Below are 20,617 nucleotides of genomic sequence, written 5' to 3' on the forward strand. Positions count from 1 at the left end.
CTGATAATGCTACTGAGCTAGCATCTGTAGTCAGTTTTTTTGAAGTACGTGATCCATCTCCTAATCAACTCAAGAGTACAGGCCAGACTGTACCACTTTTATAATAGGGTATGTGATCTATTGTCCTTGAAGTTAAATGACCTTCAGGGTAAGGAAGCTAGTGCTGTTGCTGAAAACCTGTCTAAAATGTCTAGTAAAGTTAGCCAGTTGTTATCTGGATCAGCTATTCCAAAAAACCAACCAGCCTATGGTTGTAAACATCATAAGTGGGGAGGATTCCTCTAAAGAGGAAGGAGGTAGTACTGGGGAGGGTACCCAACAAACATCTCCCCCATTAGAAACTGTGTCCGATCGTCGCACGTCCATTCCACCCTTCGTGTTAAATAATGCTCCTTCTGAATCTGCTTCTCCGCCACTTAGGCCCCTTCCTACTACGTCCCCGGGTTTCAGCAGTTTGCCCCATCCGTTAGCAATGTTGCTCAGAGGTATTTCTAAGTTTTCTGTTAACTCTACCAGTGACGTAATTTCATTCTTAAGGTTTTTAGTTGAGTTTCAGGATCATGCCCTGGTTTTTTCTCTTTCTCCGTGTCAAATTTTGCAGATCATTTATCCCTATGCAATTGGTGTTCTCTCAGACAAGATAGTTAGGGCAATTGCTGAACAGTCATCCATAGAAGACTTCCACGCCGATCTGTTAGCTAATTTTATTCCAGCTCGAGCTAGGTCATCTCTAATTCAAAAGTACTATTATAGAGTGCAGCGAATTGATGAAAACCTGGCAGACTTCATACAAGACATCAAATTCTACACTAAGGTATTTGCTATATACTTCGCTGAAGATCAAATTGTACAGGCTATTGTGGAAGGAATTTCACCACCTTATAGATCATACTTATGTTTTGCATCGTGTCCGCAAACGTTTGCCGAGTTAGAGGCTATGGCTGTCTCAGCCGAAGGAGTTAGATACGCCGATATCTTGCGTGTCGTGAAAGAACCCCCTCCATATTCTAGTAGTTTTCGGCCTCCATCTCGCCGACCTGTCACACCCCGTAAATGTTACGCTTGCGTGTCGCCAGACCATCTTCGCAATAAATGTCCATTGATCAAATCTAGTAGGACAAATAATGGAGCAGGTTCATCCCAAGGCTGCTTTAAATGCGGTGCGTTTTTACATATTGCCAAGAACTGCCCAAATGCTAGCAGCACTCCCTCCTGCTCAACTTCGGGTGCAACTTCCAACAACAACCAAAAATGACTAGTGGCTCCGGCTGAGTCGGCTAACTCATCTTCCCGAGGCTCAGCCCCAAGTAAACATGTCGACATTTCAGGGAAAACTCAGTCTTCAAATTTATCTTTTGAAGGTCCCAAAGAATGTCTTAGGATTGTGGCGGATACCTCCGCACCTGTTCCATTTCTCAAAATTGAATTCTTGTTTTTCCTGGTTTCGTAAAGCTAAGTTCTTCACCATCTTAGACCTCAATCAGGCTTATAACCGGATTCCGCTAGCAGAGGAATCCAAACACCTGACAGCTTTTGCAACGGATTGGAACTTGTACGAATACAACCGCATGCCTTTTGGGCTCCCCACGGGAGCAGCTGTACTCACTAGACTGCTAGACACGGTCTTCTCCGACATCAAGTTTGAGTACTTGTACCACTATCTTGATGATGCCGTCGTATTTTCGGACACCTTTGAAGAACACCTAGATCATCTGAGAGAAGTTCTCAATCGCCTTCGTAAGGCTGGGTTAACTGTGAAGTTGTCCAAGGTCGCCTTCGCTAAGCCTTCCATGTCATTCCTAGGGCATATTGTGTCGCCCAATGGTGTTGCAGTCGATCACTCTAGAACACAGGCCATCCGTGATTTCAAGCCTCCCAAGGACATCAAAGGCTAGGTTCATTGGTATGGTGAATTTCTTCAGGAAATTTATTCCAAATTTCGCCAATAGAGAAGCGCCCTTGAACTTACTACGTATGAAAGGCGTCAAATTTGAGTGGGGACCTTCTCAACAAGCCGCTTTTGAAGATCTAAAATTAGCTCTGTGTAATGCCCCTGTTCTGGCTATGCCCGATTTCTCCAACAAATTCATCGTCCAAACCGACGCGTCATCGTCGGCGGTAGCTGCAGTCCTTCTTCAAGAGACTGAACTAGGGAGGCGACCCATCGCCTATGCCTCTAGGACTCTATCGACTCAAGAAGCCAACTATTCCATCTATGAGCTCGAAGGTTTGGAAGTCTTATTTGCTTTAGAAAAGTTCCGTCACCATCTGGAACATGTAAAATTCGACTTGGAGACCGATAACCAAGCCTTAAGTTGGGTCTTAGCTAGGCCGCGTCGTACTGGTCGTATAGCCCGGTGGGCCATCCGAATTTCTGCCTTCCAATTTGACGTTAGGCATATCAGAGGTACTGAAAATGTTGTGGCAGACGGACTAAGCCGTATGTTTTCCAATGATGTAGAGACCCATGAACTGGTCGATAGTTCTTCACCTCCCGAGTCCATACAACCCGAGGTTAATGCCATTTTAACTGATGCTCACATGTTGTTTAGGGATCTTGAGAAATATCAACGTGAAGATCCGACGCTGGCTCCGATAATGGAAACCCTTTCTTCTGGGGAACATGTTGTCCCTTATGTTCTGAGGAATGGTGTTTTATGTTGCCCGTCGAGGCATGATAATAAGATGAAGGTTGTGGTTTCAGCTGTTCTCGTGCCCATGATCTTCAAGTACTATCATGAAACCCCATTAGGGGGCATTTAGGTATCTTCAAAACCCGTGAAAAGATCCGGGAGATGTTTATTTGGAAAGGTATACACGGTGAAATTCGTGAACTAGTAAAAGCTTGTAAATCTTGCTTGCTTAGTAAACCCACCATGTCCACCAAGGTAGGCCTACTGTCTTCTCATCAAGCATCACGCCTAATGGAACGTCTGTATATCGACTACGTCGGACCCTTCCCCCAGTCAAAGGGGAATGCCAACAAGTTCATCCTTGTGTGTGTAGATGGCTTCACTAGATTTTCATGGTTATTTCCGACTAAGCTGGCTACCGCTCAGTCCACCATTTCCTGTTTAAAGTCTATCGTTGCTTCTTTTGGTCCTTGTCAATATATTGTGTCCGACAATGCTAAAGCTTTCACTTCCAATCTTTTTCGTAAATTTTGTTTCGATCTATCTATCTCTCATGTAACAACTTCTGCTTACTATCCTCCACCATCTCTGGCTGAATGGGTCAATCGTAATTTGAGGTCGGCGCTGATTGCGTATCATCATGAAGATCATTCTAGGTGGGACACGTCCCTGCGTTGGTTAGCTTTTGCTTTGAATTCGGCGGTTCATGGATCTTATAAGTTTACTCCAGCTTCCTTGATGTTCAAGTTTGTTCCCAACACGCCGCTCTCTAACCTTTGGTCTCTTAGTGATATTTAGAGACGGGAAAATGCCTATTTGCCTATTTTTTTTTCTGTGTTCAGAAACGTAGGCTTTTGAGATATAAATCCGTTTTAGGGCCTTTTAAGCTAGATTTCATTGGTTTTATTGTGCTTATAAATGCCTATTTCAAGGGTTTGTGCCTATTTGGAGTATAATTGCCTATTTGATACCTTTTTAATCTATTTTGAAGAAGCCGATTTTCTTCCAGTGCATTATACAGTATTGTAACTGATGTGCTCGACAGTATTATCTTCTCATTTCTTAAGACCTGTTTACCCCACGAACAAAAATGGGATCTCTTGGAAGTCATCAGAAATAGTTCTTGGGAAATTTCCGTCAGGAGAAACAAGGAACAATTTGACCTCGAAGCCTTCAACCCCTCCAACCTTCTAAGACATATGCGAGAACCAATTAACGTCGAACCCTTATACTTCCTCTTCGATGTGAACTGTTGTACGCGTACGCTTTATCTTCAGAACGTGTTGTGATTTATTGTGAAGAAGTGTCCCTGTGGCAATGCCCAAAGAAAAATCACCGGGCCAGTTGGCTGTGCGCTTAGGGGCGCGCAGCTGTGAGCTTGCATCCAGAAGATAGTGGGTTCGAACCCCACTGTCGGCAGCTCTGAAGATCGTTTTCCGTGGTTTCTCATTTTTACACCAGGCAAATACTGGGGCTGTACCTTAATTAAAACCACGTTCGCTTCCTTCCTACTCCTAGTCTTTTCCTATCCCATCGTCGCCATAACACCTGTCTGTGTCGGCGTGGCGTAAAAAAATTGTAATTGCAAAGAAAAATCGTGGAAGTCTTACTGGTTGCAGCGGTGGATCACAGGTGATCCCAATTTCACTACGGATGGGAAGGTAGTCTTCTGCCAACCTTGCTGTAAGGAGTTAAGTTCGTTTGTTCCTTTTATTTTTTTGTGGCTGAACTACGATCGCATTTCATTGTAGCATTTATAGGCCTATTAATTTACGTATTGTAGAAAGTTGTTTTGTTGCAATGATGCATTAACGTTAACTTTCAATAATTTATACTGCCAAAATGTAAATAATCATTTAATTAATGAATGAGGAGTAGAGAACGCCGGTGGTCTCTTGTCACAGAGTGGATGAAAATTAAAAATCGGTATTTTGAACTCTGATTCCATTCCCGTGAAAATAGAGATTTACAACTGAAATATTTTCTTTCTTTCTTTTTTTTTAAATCTGTTTACCCTTCAGGGTAGGTTTTCCCTTCGGACTCAGCGAAGGATCCCACATCTACTGTCTCAAGGGCAGTACCCTGCAGCGTGACACTTTGGGTCGAGGATACAACTGGAAGGAGGACTAGTACCTTGCCCAGGCAGCCTCACCTTATATGCTGAATAGGGGCCTTGTGAAGCCATGCGAATATTGGAAGGGACAGGCAAAGAAGAGGGAAGGAAGTGGCCGCGTCTTTAAGTTAGGTGGTAATCGAATCCACCTCTACTCAGTTGTTCTCCCAAGGCTGAGTGGACCCCGTTCCAGCCCTCGTGCCACTTTTCAAATTTCGTGTCAGAGCCGGGAATCGAACCTGGGCCTCCGTGGGATCACGCTAACTACTACATCACAGAAGCGGACTACAACTGATATGTAATATTTTTTTAAAAATCATGAGTAACTTTCAGCAGCGCTTGTGCAGGCTCTAGTGAACTCTACAAGATGGCGCGGCTTGGACGATGTCATAGCGTGTTTAACAAGGCTACAAAGACTATTTTTACAAGACCAGGCCAGTGAAAAGACCGTTGGTCTGGATTGGTGATAATAATTTCATGTGGATATTTCTAGCCGAGTGCAGCCGACCCTCCGATGAGGGTGGGCGGCATCTGCCATGTGTAGGTAACTGCGAGTTATTGTGGTGGAGGTTAGTATTATGTGTGGTGTGTGAGTTGCAGGGATGTTGGGGACAGCACAAACACCCAGCCCCCGAGCTACTGGAATTAACCAATGAAGGTTAAAATCCCCTCTGAACCGAAGGCCAGGACGCTGACCATTCAGCCAACGAGTCGGACGTCTGGATTGGTGAGGTCCTGTTATTAACCGTTATGGGGTGGGGGGCAAGCAGACAGAGTCTGGGGTGCGTAAGCTCCAGCATCCCATCTAGAGTCTTGCTAAATTGTGGCAGAAAGTAAGTTTATGGGAGCATGCCACGACAATTTCAAATCGCGCAGTTTTCTAATTTTCTACAAGGGTGGTGGTCTTGTGGGCACACATGATGCAGGATCTATTGCAGGCAACAGAAAATAGTCTTCATGACAGCTGACCCGGCTGACCAAAGGCGGCGAATAGCAACATATAAAATGTTCACAAATCTGAGATTTATAGTGCCTCCGTTTTAATTCTTTGTACGTCAGAATACTGCTAGGGGCAGCTTGGTGAGTTTCTGGCAAGCATACGGATCTTTCCTCCACGCTATTCAGGTATCGTTTCACGTCATTTTTATCATATTTTCACCCGGTGAACTCGACAGGAAACTGCCAGATTATAACTTAACATTTTTGAGGACATATTTCTGTGTAAATTACAAATTCTCTTGTTCCTATTTTAAAGTTTTGTACTTCTAGAAACATCACCTCTAATAGTATTTCTCTTTTTTATGAAACAAATGCACGTTTATACTGTCCGACTCGTTGGCTGAATGGTCAGCATACTGGCCTTCGGTTCACAAGTCGCGGGTTCGATTCCCGGCCGGGTCGGGGATTTTAACCATAATAGGTTCATTCCAATGGCTCTGAGGGTGGGTGTGTGTGGCGTTTTCTGCAGTAGAAATCATTCTAGGTAGGGCCCTCATTTTCACAGATATGTAGGTCGCCTAATAGGCCGTCTACGAGAAAAAGGCCCGCACCAGGCCTCTCCGTAGGTCAAACGCGTTTATTATGTTTATACTAAGCATTACTGCCAATTAGCCCAGCTGTAGAAATATAAGAACATTGAAATTTAAGTCAATTTTATTATTTTTCAGATCAAATGTGGAAAGATACCATATAGATCAACATAGAAATACTGCGATACATTTGACAAGAGTACAGAAAGAGTTGTCATCGCAACTTTTCTACCAGTCCACTGTGAACAGCAACCAACAACAATTTTCTATAAACCTGTGCACTGCAATATCGCCATACATAAACTGGAGCATCAACTTCAACAAGCTGCCGGGAGCAATCACCGAGTTGGAGACGAGTGGTTTTCCCCTGGTGGAGGCATTTAGGGTTGTGAGAGAAGTCAGGAGCAGTTTTGACCAATTCTCCGGGAAGGTAGCTGCTGTCAGCAAAAATATCCATAAGGGTCCTGGAGCAGACTTCATGATGGAAAGTGACAGTAAAAGTAGTCAGGGTGCTACGAGGTGAGGTGGATAAAGCAGTTGAACTAAAACCAGATGAAGTGGCTTCATTGAAGTTTTGTCCAATCACTTCCTGTGATGTTGAGAGATTTCTCTCAGTACAAAACATTCTGCCCGACAGGAGAATGAGATTGTTACCGGAAAACATTGAAACGTTGCTTGTTGTAAATTCCTTTGATAGTAATTGAGCGTGTTATTAAATTATAAGAATTTTTCATGCCTATTTTGTTGCCTATTTTACACGTTAGTGCCTATTTACATGCCTAATTTGGCTAATTTAAGAGCCTATATGCCTGCCTATTTCAACTGTTTTTAGTGCCTATAATTCTCATCTCTAGTGATATTCTACCCGAGACAATAGACCCTGATAACATTAAAGATCTTTGGAAGAAGGCTAAGGCCAATCTTCAAGTGTCTCATGAAAAGGTTAGGGAAAGATATGATCGTGGACGGAGACCCACCAATTTGAAGGTAGGCGACCAAGTAATGGTCAAGAATTTTGTTCCCGCGGGCAGGCTTGCCCCCAGATTTCATGGGCCGTGTACTATTCTCGATTTCCTTACACCCGTTACCTTATTGCTAAGCAATCCAGCCACCGAGAGGATATTTAGGGTTCACCTGTCACAGGTGAAACCGGTGTAATTTCTGTGCTAACTTGCTTCATATAATTTTGAAAGAAATATGAAGGTTATATTTTTGTTTGAGGGGTTTCACTTTTAAGGCCTTCTGCCCTTGGAATCTGTTTCCCTTGTCTGACAAGGCAATGAATTGAAGGTACGTGAAACAATCTGTGACTGCTATCCAAGCGTATTCCAACCGGCCATGTTGCTCGAGGACAAGCAGCATACATCCGACGGTGTTCATTGTTGAATACGCAAGGATAGCTTGGGTGAAGTATCATCTGTCGCAAATTTGCAGCATACGACAGAAGGAGCTGCTGGTCCCTCAGGTGTAAATGTGGAACAACAGATTCAGCCAGCAGGCTAGCTATGGGGCTTGTTTGAAAAGCTCCTGTCACCAAACTAACCCCGCTGTAGTGGATACTGGTCTTGCTGAGCCACATGCTGCACTGCCGTAGTCTAACCTGGATAAAATATGTGCCCTATAGAAGAGTAGGAGCACCGTGCGGTCAGCTCCCCAATTAGTGCTGCTAAGAAACTTCAAGAGATTAAGCCTCTTGGTGCATTGCACTTTTAGCTGCCGCACGTATGGCTCCCATGATACTGTACTATCGAAAACGAGCCCAAGAAATCCGTGTCACCTACAGGAATAGCAACATTCCCTAAATAAAGCTCCGGATGTGGGTGAACAGTACGTTGCCGAAAAAAGTGGACAACAAAGGTCTTTGTGGTGAAAAACCAAAAAGCCATGTTCGAAGGTCCACTGTTCCACTCTTCTAAAAGCTTGCTGTAATTGATGCTCAGCGACTGCGATATTACGCGAGCTATAGTGCAGAACAAAATCGTTTACATATAGCAATGGTATTACTGCTGAACCAGCAGCAGCAACAATTCCGTTTATGGCAATCGTGAACAGAGTGACACTAAGAACCGATCCCTGTGGGACTCCATTTTCCTGAACATTGTTTTGCGAATATCGTTACTTGGACACAGAATAGTCGGAGGGACAAAAAATTCACAATAAATACTGGCAAGTTAACTCGGAATCTCCACTGATGCAGGACTGAAAGGATACCATATCGCCATGTGGTGTCATAGGCCTTTTCTAAGTCAAAGAAAACAGCTACCAAATGCTGCTTGCGGAGAAACGCATCCTGGATAGAGCTCTCCAGGCGTACCAAATGGTCAGTGGTCGAGCAAGTGGCTCGAAAACCACACTGGTACTTGGACAATAGTCCTAGTTTCTCCAGACATCACACAAGTCGGCGATTTACCATCCTCTCAAAGAGCTTACACAGGCAATTTGTGAGACAAATCGGTCTGTAACTTCCTGCACACTTTAGGATCTTTGTCAGGCTTGAGGACAGGAATTACTATGCCCTCTCGGCATTGAGACGGAAACTCACCCTCTATCCAGATTCAATTGAACACGCGAAGGTGATATAATAGACTATCCTCACTAAGGTGTTTCAACATCTGGTTATGGACATTGTCTGGCCCAGGAGAAGTGTCATTGCAAAGCGCCAAGGCGCTGCGGAGTTTCCACTCCGTAAAGGGCACATTATAGTCCTCTGAAGCGTGAGTGGCAAAACTAAGGTGATGATGTTCTGCCTCCCACTTCAGAGCGAGGAAATCATGATGGTAATTCCCGGAGCCAGACACATCCGCGAAATGACTTGCGAAATGGTTAGCAATCGCGAGAGGTTCAGCGACGACACTGCCTGCAATGGAAATTCCTGGTACAGAAGAGGGTCCTTGGATACCCGAAATACGTTGAAGTTTAGTTCACACTTGAGATGATGGAATATCTCTCCCACAAAACTTTCTACTTTGGCGAATAAGAACTTGTGCCTTAGCACGGAGTTTCTTAAATGTTATCAAGTTGGCCACAGTAGGCTGCCTATGATAACGTTTATGGGCTCGACGGCGTTCTTTGATAGCTGCTGCAATTTCTTCGTTCCACCAAGGAACGAGTTTTCGGTGAGGAGGCCCTGAGAAAGAGGGAATGGACTCCTCAGCAGCAGCAAGGATATCTTGTATTACGTAAGTTATTTTGCCGTTAACGGTCCGCATGGTATCGGCGTTAAAGACAGCTAGGGATGTGAACTTTGGCCAACCAGCATGTTTAAGAATCCATCGAGGAGGAGCCTGGACGGATTTTTGTTGTAACAAAGTAAGAATAATGGGAAAAGGGTCACAGTCACAAAGATCGTGTGTATTCCACCGAAACAGTGGAACCAACGTTCAGCTGCATAGACTTAACACTAGCATTACCGCAGCGGTCAAAATGACCGTTTTCAGTTTTGTTTTCTCTATCACTCTCGTTATACGGTTAGAACATACAAACCCTTTGGTAGCTTTTATTGATATTAAGTGTACTTTTCGGCATATAGCTTCAAAAACCAGTAACTCCTTTCTAGTTAGCGCTATGAGGTCATATACCTACTTTTACGGGACGGTCATTTTGACCGGTATTGCAGTAGCTACCCTGTCACACTTTTGTGGCATTCATTTGGAGAGGGGTATCATTCTAACAAGCTGTTACAGTGTACTTTATTACCGTAGTGTCGAATAGAACTTATTGTTGTGCTGCAATGGGAGAACTGTTGACTCTTTTCAAACAATGATACAAGTACACTGACAGGAAAATATAGTCAGTATTTGTTCAGTAATGAAAGGTGTGCAATCGTTTCGAGCAGTCAACCGCCGTGTTCACTCGTTACAAAATTCAAACTCGATTTCCCGATTGTTTGTAAATACCCCGAAGAAACATGTTCTCGCGTAGTCTGCAAATGGATGCCAAAATTCTGAAGCATAAGCATATAATTTCCCCCATCACAATCAAGCGATGAAGCTGGGACTGATTTTCTTTCTTTTTGCTATTTGTTTTACGTCGCACCGACACAGTTAGGTCTTTTGGCGACGATGGGATAGGAAAGGCCTAGGAAGTGGAAGGAAGCAGCCACGGCCTTAATAAGGTACAGCCCCGGCATTTGCCTGGTGTAAAAATGGGAAACCACAGAAAACCATCTTCAGGACTGCCTACAGTGGGGCTCGAACCCACTATCTGCCGATTACTGGATACTGGCCGCACTTAAGCGACTGCAGCTATCGAGCTCGGTGGGACTGATTTAGACCCCAATATTTTCGAAGAGGTATATAACTTAACAAACAGAAATAGTTCGGATAGTGATTCTAGTTGCGTCGAGCCTGCAGAATTTCTACGTGAACATGAAATCACACAGCAGCCTTCGACCTCAAAGGTTAGGGAACTACCCGCCAAATGGCGACGCACGCACACTGGCAAAGAAGCTGATAACAAAAGAAAGCCTATTTGAAGTTAGTAATTTTGTATTTACGTAATTCTGTGTACAGTGTAAGTAAGTTAGGTATTATACTTTGCAGGTGAAGGAAACACTAAGATAAAGAAATTACTAGCAAGGAGCACGATATTAACTACAGAAGGCCGAGTATACGCTGTGGTAACTCAACATATGGGCGTGGTCAGTACATGACGGTCGGCGAGGAAGAAGTCGCTTTGGACGGAACAGTGTGGACTCTTGTTGATCTAATAATAATGTTATTTGCTTTACGTCTTACTAACTACTTTTACGGTTTTCGGAGACGCCAAGGTGCCGGAATTTAGTCCCGCAGGAGTTCTTTTATCTGCCAGTAAATCTACCGACACAAGGCTGACGTATTTGAGCACCTTCAAATACCACCGGACTGAGCCACGATCGAACCTGCCAAGTTGGGATCAAAAGGCCAGCGCCTCAACCATCTGAGCCACTCAGCCCGGCTCTTGTTGATCTACAAAGCCTGCCAGGCCGTCGAGGACAGTAAAATATACTGAGAGAAGTCCGAGGTTCCACAGGACATGCAAAACGCCACATTGAAGGAACTTGTGCCGCTACAGCTTGTCATCTTTTTATTGACGAATCCAAGCTGTGCCACATCGAATGATATACTGAGGTTGGAGCCCACAAAGTTCTGAACAATCCTGAACGGACACTTTGTCTGGAAGAATTGGACGCTGTCATAGGTATTTTATACGCACGCGGAACTTATGAAGCTGATACGGACGTTCTCGATCTGTGGTCGCAGAAGTGCGGTCCTGGACGTTTCTCCCAAACTATGGCACCAAACTGTTTCCCGGATTTCATGATGTTTATTCGATTCGATGAAAAAGCTACCAGCAGCGATCACCTGAAAACATAGATTGGCGCTTGTATCTGTTGTGCTGGACAAGTTTATACCTAATTTCACTATTTGCTTCAGACCAAGTGAGAACATTACCGTGGATGAACAGCTCTTTCCAACGAAAGCTACCCATTTATGCAGTATATCGCCAAGAAACCAGAAAAGTTAGGTATGAGATTTTGGTTGGCTGTCGATGTGGAAGCCAAGTATGTTGTAAACAGTTTTCCCTATCTTGGAAAAGATAAAACGCGACCCACCTATCAGACCCTAAGTGAACACATAGTATTGCGTCTTGCTGAGTTTTTCATCAATCAGGGAAGAAGTGTGCAAAGGGAACAAGACTATTGAAAGGTGTGCAATCTGTAGAAAACTGGTCTGTGATTAAGTTCACTTCAAAGGCGACCAAGCAAAGTGTGTGTGTACAGTGCAACAAATAAGTTGAAAAGCAGAAAGTGACATTCATGCAGATATGTATCTAATGTAAGCTAAAGTGTGTAAGAAGAACATTCTGCCTTACTAGTGTACTTATTTGTTTATTTATTTATTCATAATAGTGTTCACAAGTCATGTATGATAAAAATTAAATTATGGTCTATGATGTTTTTATGCTCAATTCGAACCTTTTCCTGGCACCAATATCCTCAAGAAACGAATACGTACCGCTATCGGTCAAAATAACCGCTTCGGTAAAAGTAGGTAGAAAGAATGTTTGGTAATCCTAGTGTTAAGTCTATGCAAGAGTATGTGCCGTAACGTGTTCAAAATACATAAATCCAGCTCTGTTACTAATGCTTCCAACTCCCCCTGGGGCAAGGCGCATCAGAGCCCCATAAGGGGTGATGGGTGTTAAAATCACCCAATAAGAGGAAGGGACAAGGAAGCTGATCTATAAGATCAATGACATCATTTATGCTAAGAGGCTGGCCTGGTGGAAAATAAACATTACAAACTGTTGCTATGACAGGCAGCGGAACACAAACTGCTACAGCCTCCAGTGGCGTTCTTAGTGCGATCTCTTCGCTGTAGGTATCAGAACGGACAAAAATGCCAACACCACCGAAAGCCCGGTGAGCATAATGTCGTTCTGTTGAGTATAGTCAAAAAATTCTCAAGACCGTATGATGACCTAGTCAGAAATTTATTTCCTGAATACAGACTATACTCGCTGAATACTCGCTAATGAGCTGGCACAGCTCAGCAAGATGCCTATCATAACCGTTACAGTTCCATTGTAACAGTGCCATAGTGTGGGTGTGGACTTCTGGGGATTAGGTTAGGAGCGTGTAATGCTACCTAACCTATACTCACATCCCCATCCGAAGATGGAGATAAATGCTCCATGCCTTGAATTCCTTCGACGTACTCCGGGGGCAGAGTTTCTTCCTGCGAGGGGAGTGCGCAGGTTTTCCAGGAGGAAAACCCGCTGGTGCAGAATCAGACCTTTCGCCGACCTTGTGAGGGAAGGAGACGTTGTATTCTTCCCCTTCTGTGCTGGCGTAGGTTTCTTAGCCGGCACAGGCTTATGGGTGGTCGAAGGCAGGGATGGACCCGCCTTTGAGCTCATTCTCTTTGCAGTGTTGCTCACAGGAGCAACTACCGCCTTGGGCACAGCGATCTTCTCGAAAGGTGTTCCAGATGAAAATGAGGAACCTGGGAGAGACTGTGCTATCATGCTGAAGTCTAGTGTCTTGGCCGGTGCATTCAGAGAATTAAACTTACGGTGCGCTTCCTGGTAGGAAAGACCATCCAGGGTCTTTATCTCCTGGATCTTCCTCTGACTCACATAGGTCGGACAGTTCCAGTCTCGAGGAGAACGAAGACCAGGGCAGTTAGTGCACTTGTGTGGAGGTGTGCACTCCTCTGCACCGTGAGCTACTTTTCCACATGTACCACACACAGACTGATTCGAACAATGAGATACCATGTGTATGAGGCAGGATGTACAACCTCACATCGCAACGACAGGTTGTTACCTTGACTTCCTCTGGCAACACTGACAATTTGAAGGAGACTATGAACGCACCCGTGGCAACGTCTTCACCGTTGACTTTACGCGTAATGCACCGGATGTGTGTCATGCCACAGTGCTTCACGTCTTCCATCAATTCATCGTCAGTGTTCAGAACGAGATCACGCTGGAAAATAACTCCACGAACCAGATTCAAGGTTTTGTGCTCTTCCACTTTGACAGTGATGTCGCCAAAGTGGTCGAACTTAAGCAACCAATCTGCTTGGAGCGCAGTGCTCATCTTCAGAAGCAAACCACCATTGTGCATTTTCTTCAGATCCTCAAGTTCACCGTATACGCCTTTGATGTGTCGACTGAAAAGAATAGATTTAACCAGCTTGAAATCGTGCCCATCGGTTCTGGTAACAACCAGGAACCTAGGGAAGCTGGGACCCAGACTAATACGCTGCGCTTGTTCCCAAGGGGTTGCCCCCCTTAGGGAAAAGTTAAAGGAGGCAGGCGGAAGTTGTTTCGACGCTATGTCCAAAATCATCCTCCCCGAATACCACCTACTCCGATCAGGGGTCTCTGTAGCCAAACCAAGCAGCCAAGGCAGTACCCACCTGGTCATAGCCGGTACTGCCCGGGGTCCGATGTTGGACAATGCCTAATATGGGAGGACTGAGGCAATGAGCACTAGGACTCCCTTCCTCCAGTCACCTGCAATAGCATGTAACCGGCGTGTACAGAGCACTAAATATAGTTAAAAATAAATAAAAATAATTAATAAGAATATGTCCTGGCCTTCGGCTGTGCGGGGACCTGTGTTGTCAGGTGGATACTACTGCAAGGGTACATGACACTCCCACCCGCCGCTTTCTGGGTGGTTACTGACACGGGCTTTCGAGCGTAGTTGCACACATAGGAAGTCCATTTCTGAGCACCACGCACATCAAAAATTTGGAGTAGGTCTAAAATTAACCATCAAAAAAAAAATAAAAAAATAAAGAGGGGACTATGGCCACATGACCCTTTTAGTCGCCTTCTACGACAGGCAGGGATTACCAGTGAATGTATTCAGCCCCTCCCATCCACAGGAGGTCCAACACATGATATCCAACTGCAATCCATGTCCGCGCCTAGGTCGCCCCTTTTAGTCATCTCTTACGAAGGCAGGGGATACCACGGGTGTATTCTACATGTGCGTCCCCCACTCTCAGAGGGTTAGAAACAAGGTGAAGACCAAGAAAAGATCATGGAAAAGAAATTAGAAGCTATGCTAAACTTCATTAAAAAAAAAAACGTTCAGGCTGTCGAATCCCATTACAGTCGCAACAAAACTGCACATAAATATTTACCATCTGAGCTACGTATCAGCAAACTATGACATATGTATAGTGAAGGTAGAGAAGTGAAATTGCAAGTGAAGGAAGCTTACTTTCGGCACATTTTTAATACCAGGTTTAATTTAGGGTTTTCTTTTCCAGGCACAGAGTACAGTACATGCTTGGAACTAAAGCAACCAATTAAGTTTGAAAAAATGAATGGGAATATCAACCTTAATTTTGAAGAGAAACATCCACAAAAAACAAGCATAGAATTTTTATCGACTTTTTGAAATGTCGTTTCAAGCTTAGGATCAACAATCTCATTTATTGGAATTATTTTCCTCATTTTCATTATTTGAGAAAATTCTTGTTTTTGTGTCCTACGATTGCCAAAAGAACCTCATTTTGCCAAAATTATGTGATCAGTCAACTTATTCCAGACAACTCTAGCGTTACAATCTGTCCACTGTAAGAGACATATGTCAAAGCAAACTGCACCCTGACAATGTGTCTGTTTATACGTGGCTGGAGTATGAGGCAAAAGAAATCATCAAAGGAAATAGCATCAGCGGTTTTCAATGAGTTACGATCCAAAGATTTACAAGGATTCACTTAAGTCAAGTTGATTGCTGATGGCTGCGCCAGCCAAAATAAATACATTTATATGTTGGCAATGTGTGCAAAGTGGCTTACAATGTATGCACCATCCTCTTTTTTGACAAATCTGAACTGGTATTTCCAGTTACTGGACACTCATATTTGCCCTCAGTTAGGATTTTTGGACTCACTGAGAAAGACCTCAAGAAGATGATGACCACAATAAGTTCTGCTTATATCATCAGGTGTTCAAAAGATACAGCACAGTGAAAGTAATTGGACAAACCTGCGAAACACTGAATTGAAAAGAACATGCACTGATTTATCTGAAATCTGCTAGTCAACTTCATTTCAAGACTTCACAGTGTAAATGAATTTTACTTAGGTGCACAAAAAGAGGCAATGCAATTAAAGGTAATGTAGGCTACTATTTGGACACAGGTATTGAGCACAGGATCATAAAGGCAGGACAGGCAAGTCTAATGTTAATGAATCCTTTACCTATTGACATTGGCGTGAATGTAAACCCACAGAAACTGCCAGCGGCAGTTGTATAGGAGACCTTGTGAGCAGTGGCTGTGCATGTGACAAGTGTAACATGGAACGTCGTAGTGAGCTGACACCATTCGAACGGGGTATGGTGGTCAGTGCCCGACGAATGGGAAGTGTGATTTCGGAAGTGGTGCGGGAATTCGGCTTCACACGATCAACCTTGTCCCGGGTGTATCGTGAATGATTGAATGCGGGTGTCACCATCCACAACAATCAGATCAAAAATTAGATGTATGGCTTTTCAGGCGTTTGCTCTATTAACCAGCATTTCGTCTTAGGCCTGACACTAGACTCGTCAGAGTGGGATGTGTCAGACCCTACCCACTTATGCTGGGGTGTATGCAGGTGAACTTATCAGAAGCCTCTTATGTGGCACAGTCTGATAACTGCATACGGGAGATAAAACTCCACAATGGAATTAATGCCCGCCTAGCATTTCCAAATGGTAATTCTAAATTCTAAAATTCTAAATTTGGTGGGAAAAATATCTAATTCCCTCCATGGGAATTTAGAATTACCACCATCCACAACAGACAAACGACCGGCTGTCCAGCCACCCTCGATGACTGTGACTGGTGACATCTGAGACGGACTGTCAATAGTGACAGACGAGCAACCCTGCAACAAATCACGGCTTAATTCAACACAGGCCGTGCTAGACACGTCTCCCAGTGGACAATCTGTAGGAACATGGGTTGTATGGGGTATGGGAGCCAGCGCCGCACACGGGTGCCACTGTTAACCCAACATCATAGGGCAGAACGACGCGCATTTGTCTCCAGTCGTCAGGGATGGACAATGGAACAATGGCGTAACGTGATATTGTCGGACGAATCACAATTTCAACTGCACCATGCTGATGGGTGGCACCGTGTATGGCGCAGACTACATGAAGCGATGGATCCCGCCTGCCTTGAAGGTGTGGTCCAGGGCGTTGGTGTCTCTGTTATGGTCTGGGGTGCATTTTCCTGGTATGGAATGGGCCCCCTAGTTGTTCTGGAAGTGACTTTGAATGGTACGCAGTATGTTGAGCTGCTCGGAGACCATCTCCACCCACTTTCGGCCTTCCAGCGCCCAGATGGTTCTGCGGTGTTTCAAGATGATAACGTGCCGCCACATCGCTCCCGCGTCGCCCGATGCAGTGGAGGTCCAACAACTGCCATGGCCACCCAGGAACCCCGATGTGAACCTTATCGAGCATATATGGGATGTCCTTGAACGCAGGCTTCATGCCATGGATCCTGCACCCACGAACAGACCAGCACTGGCGGCCGCTCTGCAAACGATTTGGTGTCAGCTGCGTCCAGAGGACTACCAGGGACTTGTCGACTCACTTCCACGGCGTCTCACTGCAGTTCGCAGGGCCAGAGGAGGCCCCACACGCTATTAGGTGACTATCCCATGACATTTGCTTAGTCAGTGTACAACATGCCGTCAAAGTAAAAGGAAAAATAGTACCAAAACATTAATTTTGCTCCGAAGTGCACTAGTTAACCTTAAACCTTTCTTACACAGAAAGTTTGTGTTAAATATGCTTATTTCGATTCAAGTTTACATGTCCAGGTAAGCAAATGTACAACTCTGACTTGAGATATTATATTTTGTTAAAGAAACACTATTGATGAATAAAGCTAAATATTATCTAATCTTAGAGCTATGTTAACACAGACTACAATGTAGGCTACGCCAAGATCATGATTCTGTCACTGTATCTCTATTCTTCGTATAGGAAAAATAATATTAAGTAATAATATACCGTTCTCACCTTTTTATCCCACTGCTGATGCAAATACCTGAGGAGGATATTAGTTTTCTCTGTCACTATAACTGTAAGAAGAAAAGAAATAGTTAATTATTTTCATATGTCAATCCTATCTAAATCACTATTGTACAGCATTATGAAATGGGGCACAAAACTGCTATACTTTCTTTAGCTTGCACCAGGCATTTCAGTAGTTGTTGGAGCCACCCAGGTTCATTTTGGTCTTGGCTGGGGTTTAAGGCTGGATGTTCTTCGTAATACCACATATGGATTTTTGAGATGAAAATCTCAACCCAGAATTGACTGGGATTCACACGTCAGCCTTCTAGGTGGGAAGTCAGCAGCTAAGCCACCGAGCTAATCATTTCCACCAAACACAAAACCACTGCACCTTTATAAATAGTTAAAGAAAGTTAATATTTTATTATAGTCAAATCTGGACTGATCTCTAACAACAGTTGCTAACCTTTGTCAGCTTTTGTTACACTCAGCTAATTTATATTTCACCTGTACAAGTTATGTATTCCCTAAGCCAACATCCTCCTTGGTATCCTGTTCATCAAGTCATCCAGATGCTCTCAATCCAATCCACCCCTTTCCTGAGTGGTGAACCTGTGATGTTCTGAGGGACTGGGCAGAGTTTCTGCAATGTTGTATAGCCTGTTTTATCCTGTCCTAGGCACGTTCAATCAGATGACATAAAAGTAAATTATGGCAGTTCTATGCAAGTAATCCTAACCTCCTGCAAGTACTACTGATGATGCACACAGGGTGGACTATTACGCTGTTGTTATCCAATAAAAGATAAAATCATCCCTATCATGTTGGTGGAAAGGACTAACAAATAATTTCAAGATGGTATTCTGATACTCAGGGGCATGATTAGGTCAGTGGCTTAACTGCTGGCTTCCCATCTTGTAAGGCTACAATTCGAATTCCAGTTGATCAAGGGATGAGATTTTCATTTCAAAAAATCACGTGGCATCATGGAGGGCATCTAGCCTTGAACCCAGGCCAAAGTCAAAATGATCCTTGGTGGCTCCAGTGACCCTAGAAATACCTGTTTAGGTTTATTCCAATACTCCTCAGTCAATAATGGACAGAGATTAGTAGTGTTCAGAAGTTTATGAGCTGCAGAAGTATGCAAGCAAATATGCCCTAAAAACTAGCTAAATATGACTAAAAAAGTAAAATATGATTTATGGAACTTAGTGACAGGTAGCAAATATGAGAGTATCACTAACATTAAATGGCTTAAGTAGCAAAAAGTGTAGTGATAATGCAGCAAACAGATTAAATCATGCAAGCTGACAGAGCTACAGTATATTAAAACTTTTAACATGCATTCACATTAAATCGTTTTCTGCCGCTACCTTCACTTCGGATGCTTTACCAAAGAGAATTGTTTTGTGAGTAGACCTACTGACAATCTTTTCTCTGAAATATTTCACATGTTTTCTTCATTTTACATCTTCAATGCATTTCTCTTTAGGTATGATAGGACTCACTGTAGTACTAGAGGTGTGACCAATCTGTTGAAATTCGTTGGCGGTGAAAGGGAAAGAGGGTTGAAACTGGACCGGTCAAGGATGAACTGGGCAAGAAAGAACATGGAATTTCCTTGTTTGCTAATTGCTTCCCAGCTAAATATATCTACTGAAGTGACATCTTCCTCAATGAGACATCCTCAGTATCAGATCTTCTGAACCTGCTTCTTGGCTATTCCAGGAAAAGAAAAATATTTCTACTACAGTATTTGGAAATCCTAGGTTCAAAACTCGATGTAAATAACATGTACCTCAATTTAAGCAAGAATGCTCAAAATGTAAGCAAATATGACCATATATGCAGTCGAATCTCCCTTCTGCGGACACCGTCAGTTCCAAGGAAAAATGTCCGTTACGAGAGGTGCCCCCTGAAACAAGTCTGTAAAAATAATCAAACATTTTAACGGCAAAGAACATCCACCTTAAAAACTCTAATCATCCATTGCAAGCTACAAAATTCTCAACTTTCAGATTATTTGCAGTTTCTAGAGCTTTTTCTTGTAACATTGGTCCAGTCACACACAGTTTCTTCACTCGAGCGCACTTGAACCACTCATATACTGTATCGCAACGTTCACTTCTGAAAAAACTGACTCCCGCTTTCTTTTCACTCCTTGATTCCTATTTTCCTCCCACTCCTTTAAAATTTCAGTTCTATTCTTCACAATAGTGTTTACTTGAGTTTTCCCGCAGTTGAATTTTTCGGCAAGCTTTCTAACTGAAAGTCCTTTGTCACTTTCAATAATCACATTTCTTCTTGCCTCAAGATCTAAACAAGATCGTCTCTTGTTACTCATGTGTCGTCTTCATCATCATTTCATCCTCATCACAACATGCAGGTCGCCTATGGGTGTCAAATCAAAGGACCTGCACCTGGCGAGCCGAACATGTCCTCGGACACTCCCGGCACTAAAAGCCATATGCCATTTCATTTCATGTTTAACAGACAACTGAAATGCTACGGTTTTTCTGTCTCGCTAATTAGCGCCTGTACTGTCTTTTCCTTCTCAAGTTGACTACCCAAGCTCGAACTTATCAGCGACAATCCGAGTTATGAATAGAATGATGCAAGAAGGGAAGAAAATCCCCAGGTAATTTGTGAGTCAACAGTCTCTGGCAACATTTCTGGGCAATTAGAATTCTCGGAATAGGCCTATACACAACTAGGTAGAACTGCATTCCGATGTACTTTCTCTCACCTTGCAATCGAAATAGTACAAATATTCAAAAGGTATTTCCTTATGTCTGAAGAATGGTTTTAAAAGAAAGAAT

At 43.6% G+C, this 20,617-nt stretch overlaps 1 protein-coding gene across 1 annotated transcript in view; it reads right to left on the bottom strand.

Moving 5' to 3' along the window:
• Positions 1–20,617, bottom strand: part of LOC136873875 (DET1- and DDB1-associated protein 1) — a 100,481-nt gene that overhangs the window by 11,445 nt on the left and 68,419 nt on the right. Inside the window, exon 3 of the mRNA XM_067147178.2 lies at positions 17,802–17,863. Coding sequence (XP_067003279.1) covers positions 17,802–17,863 — 62 coding nt within the window. The remainder of the gene's footprint in view (positions 1–17,801; positions 17,864–20,617) is intronic.

This window comes from Anabrus simplex, chromosome 5 (genome assembly GCF_040414725.1).
Source record: "Anabrus simplex isolate iqAnaSimp1 chromosome 5, ASM4041472v1, whole genome shotgun sequence".
Classification (NCBI taxonomy): Eukaryota; Metazoa; Arthropoda; class Insecta; order Orthoptera; family Tettigoniidae; genus Anabrus; species Anabrus simplex.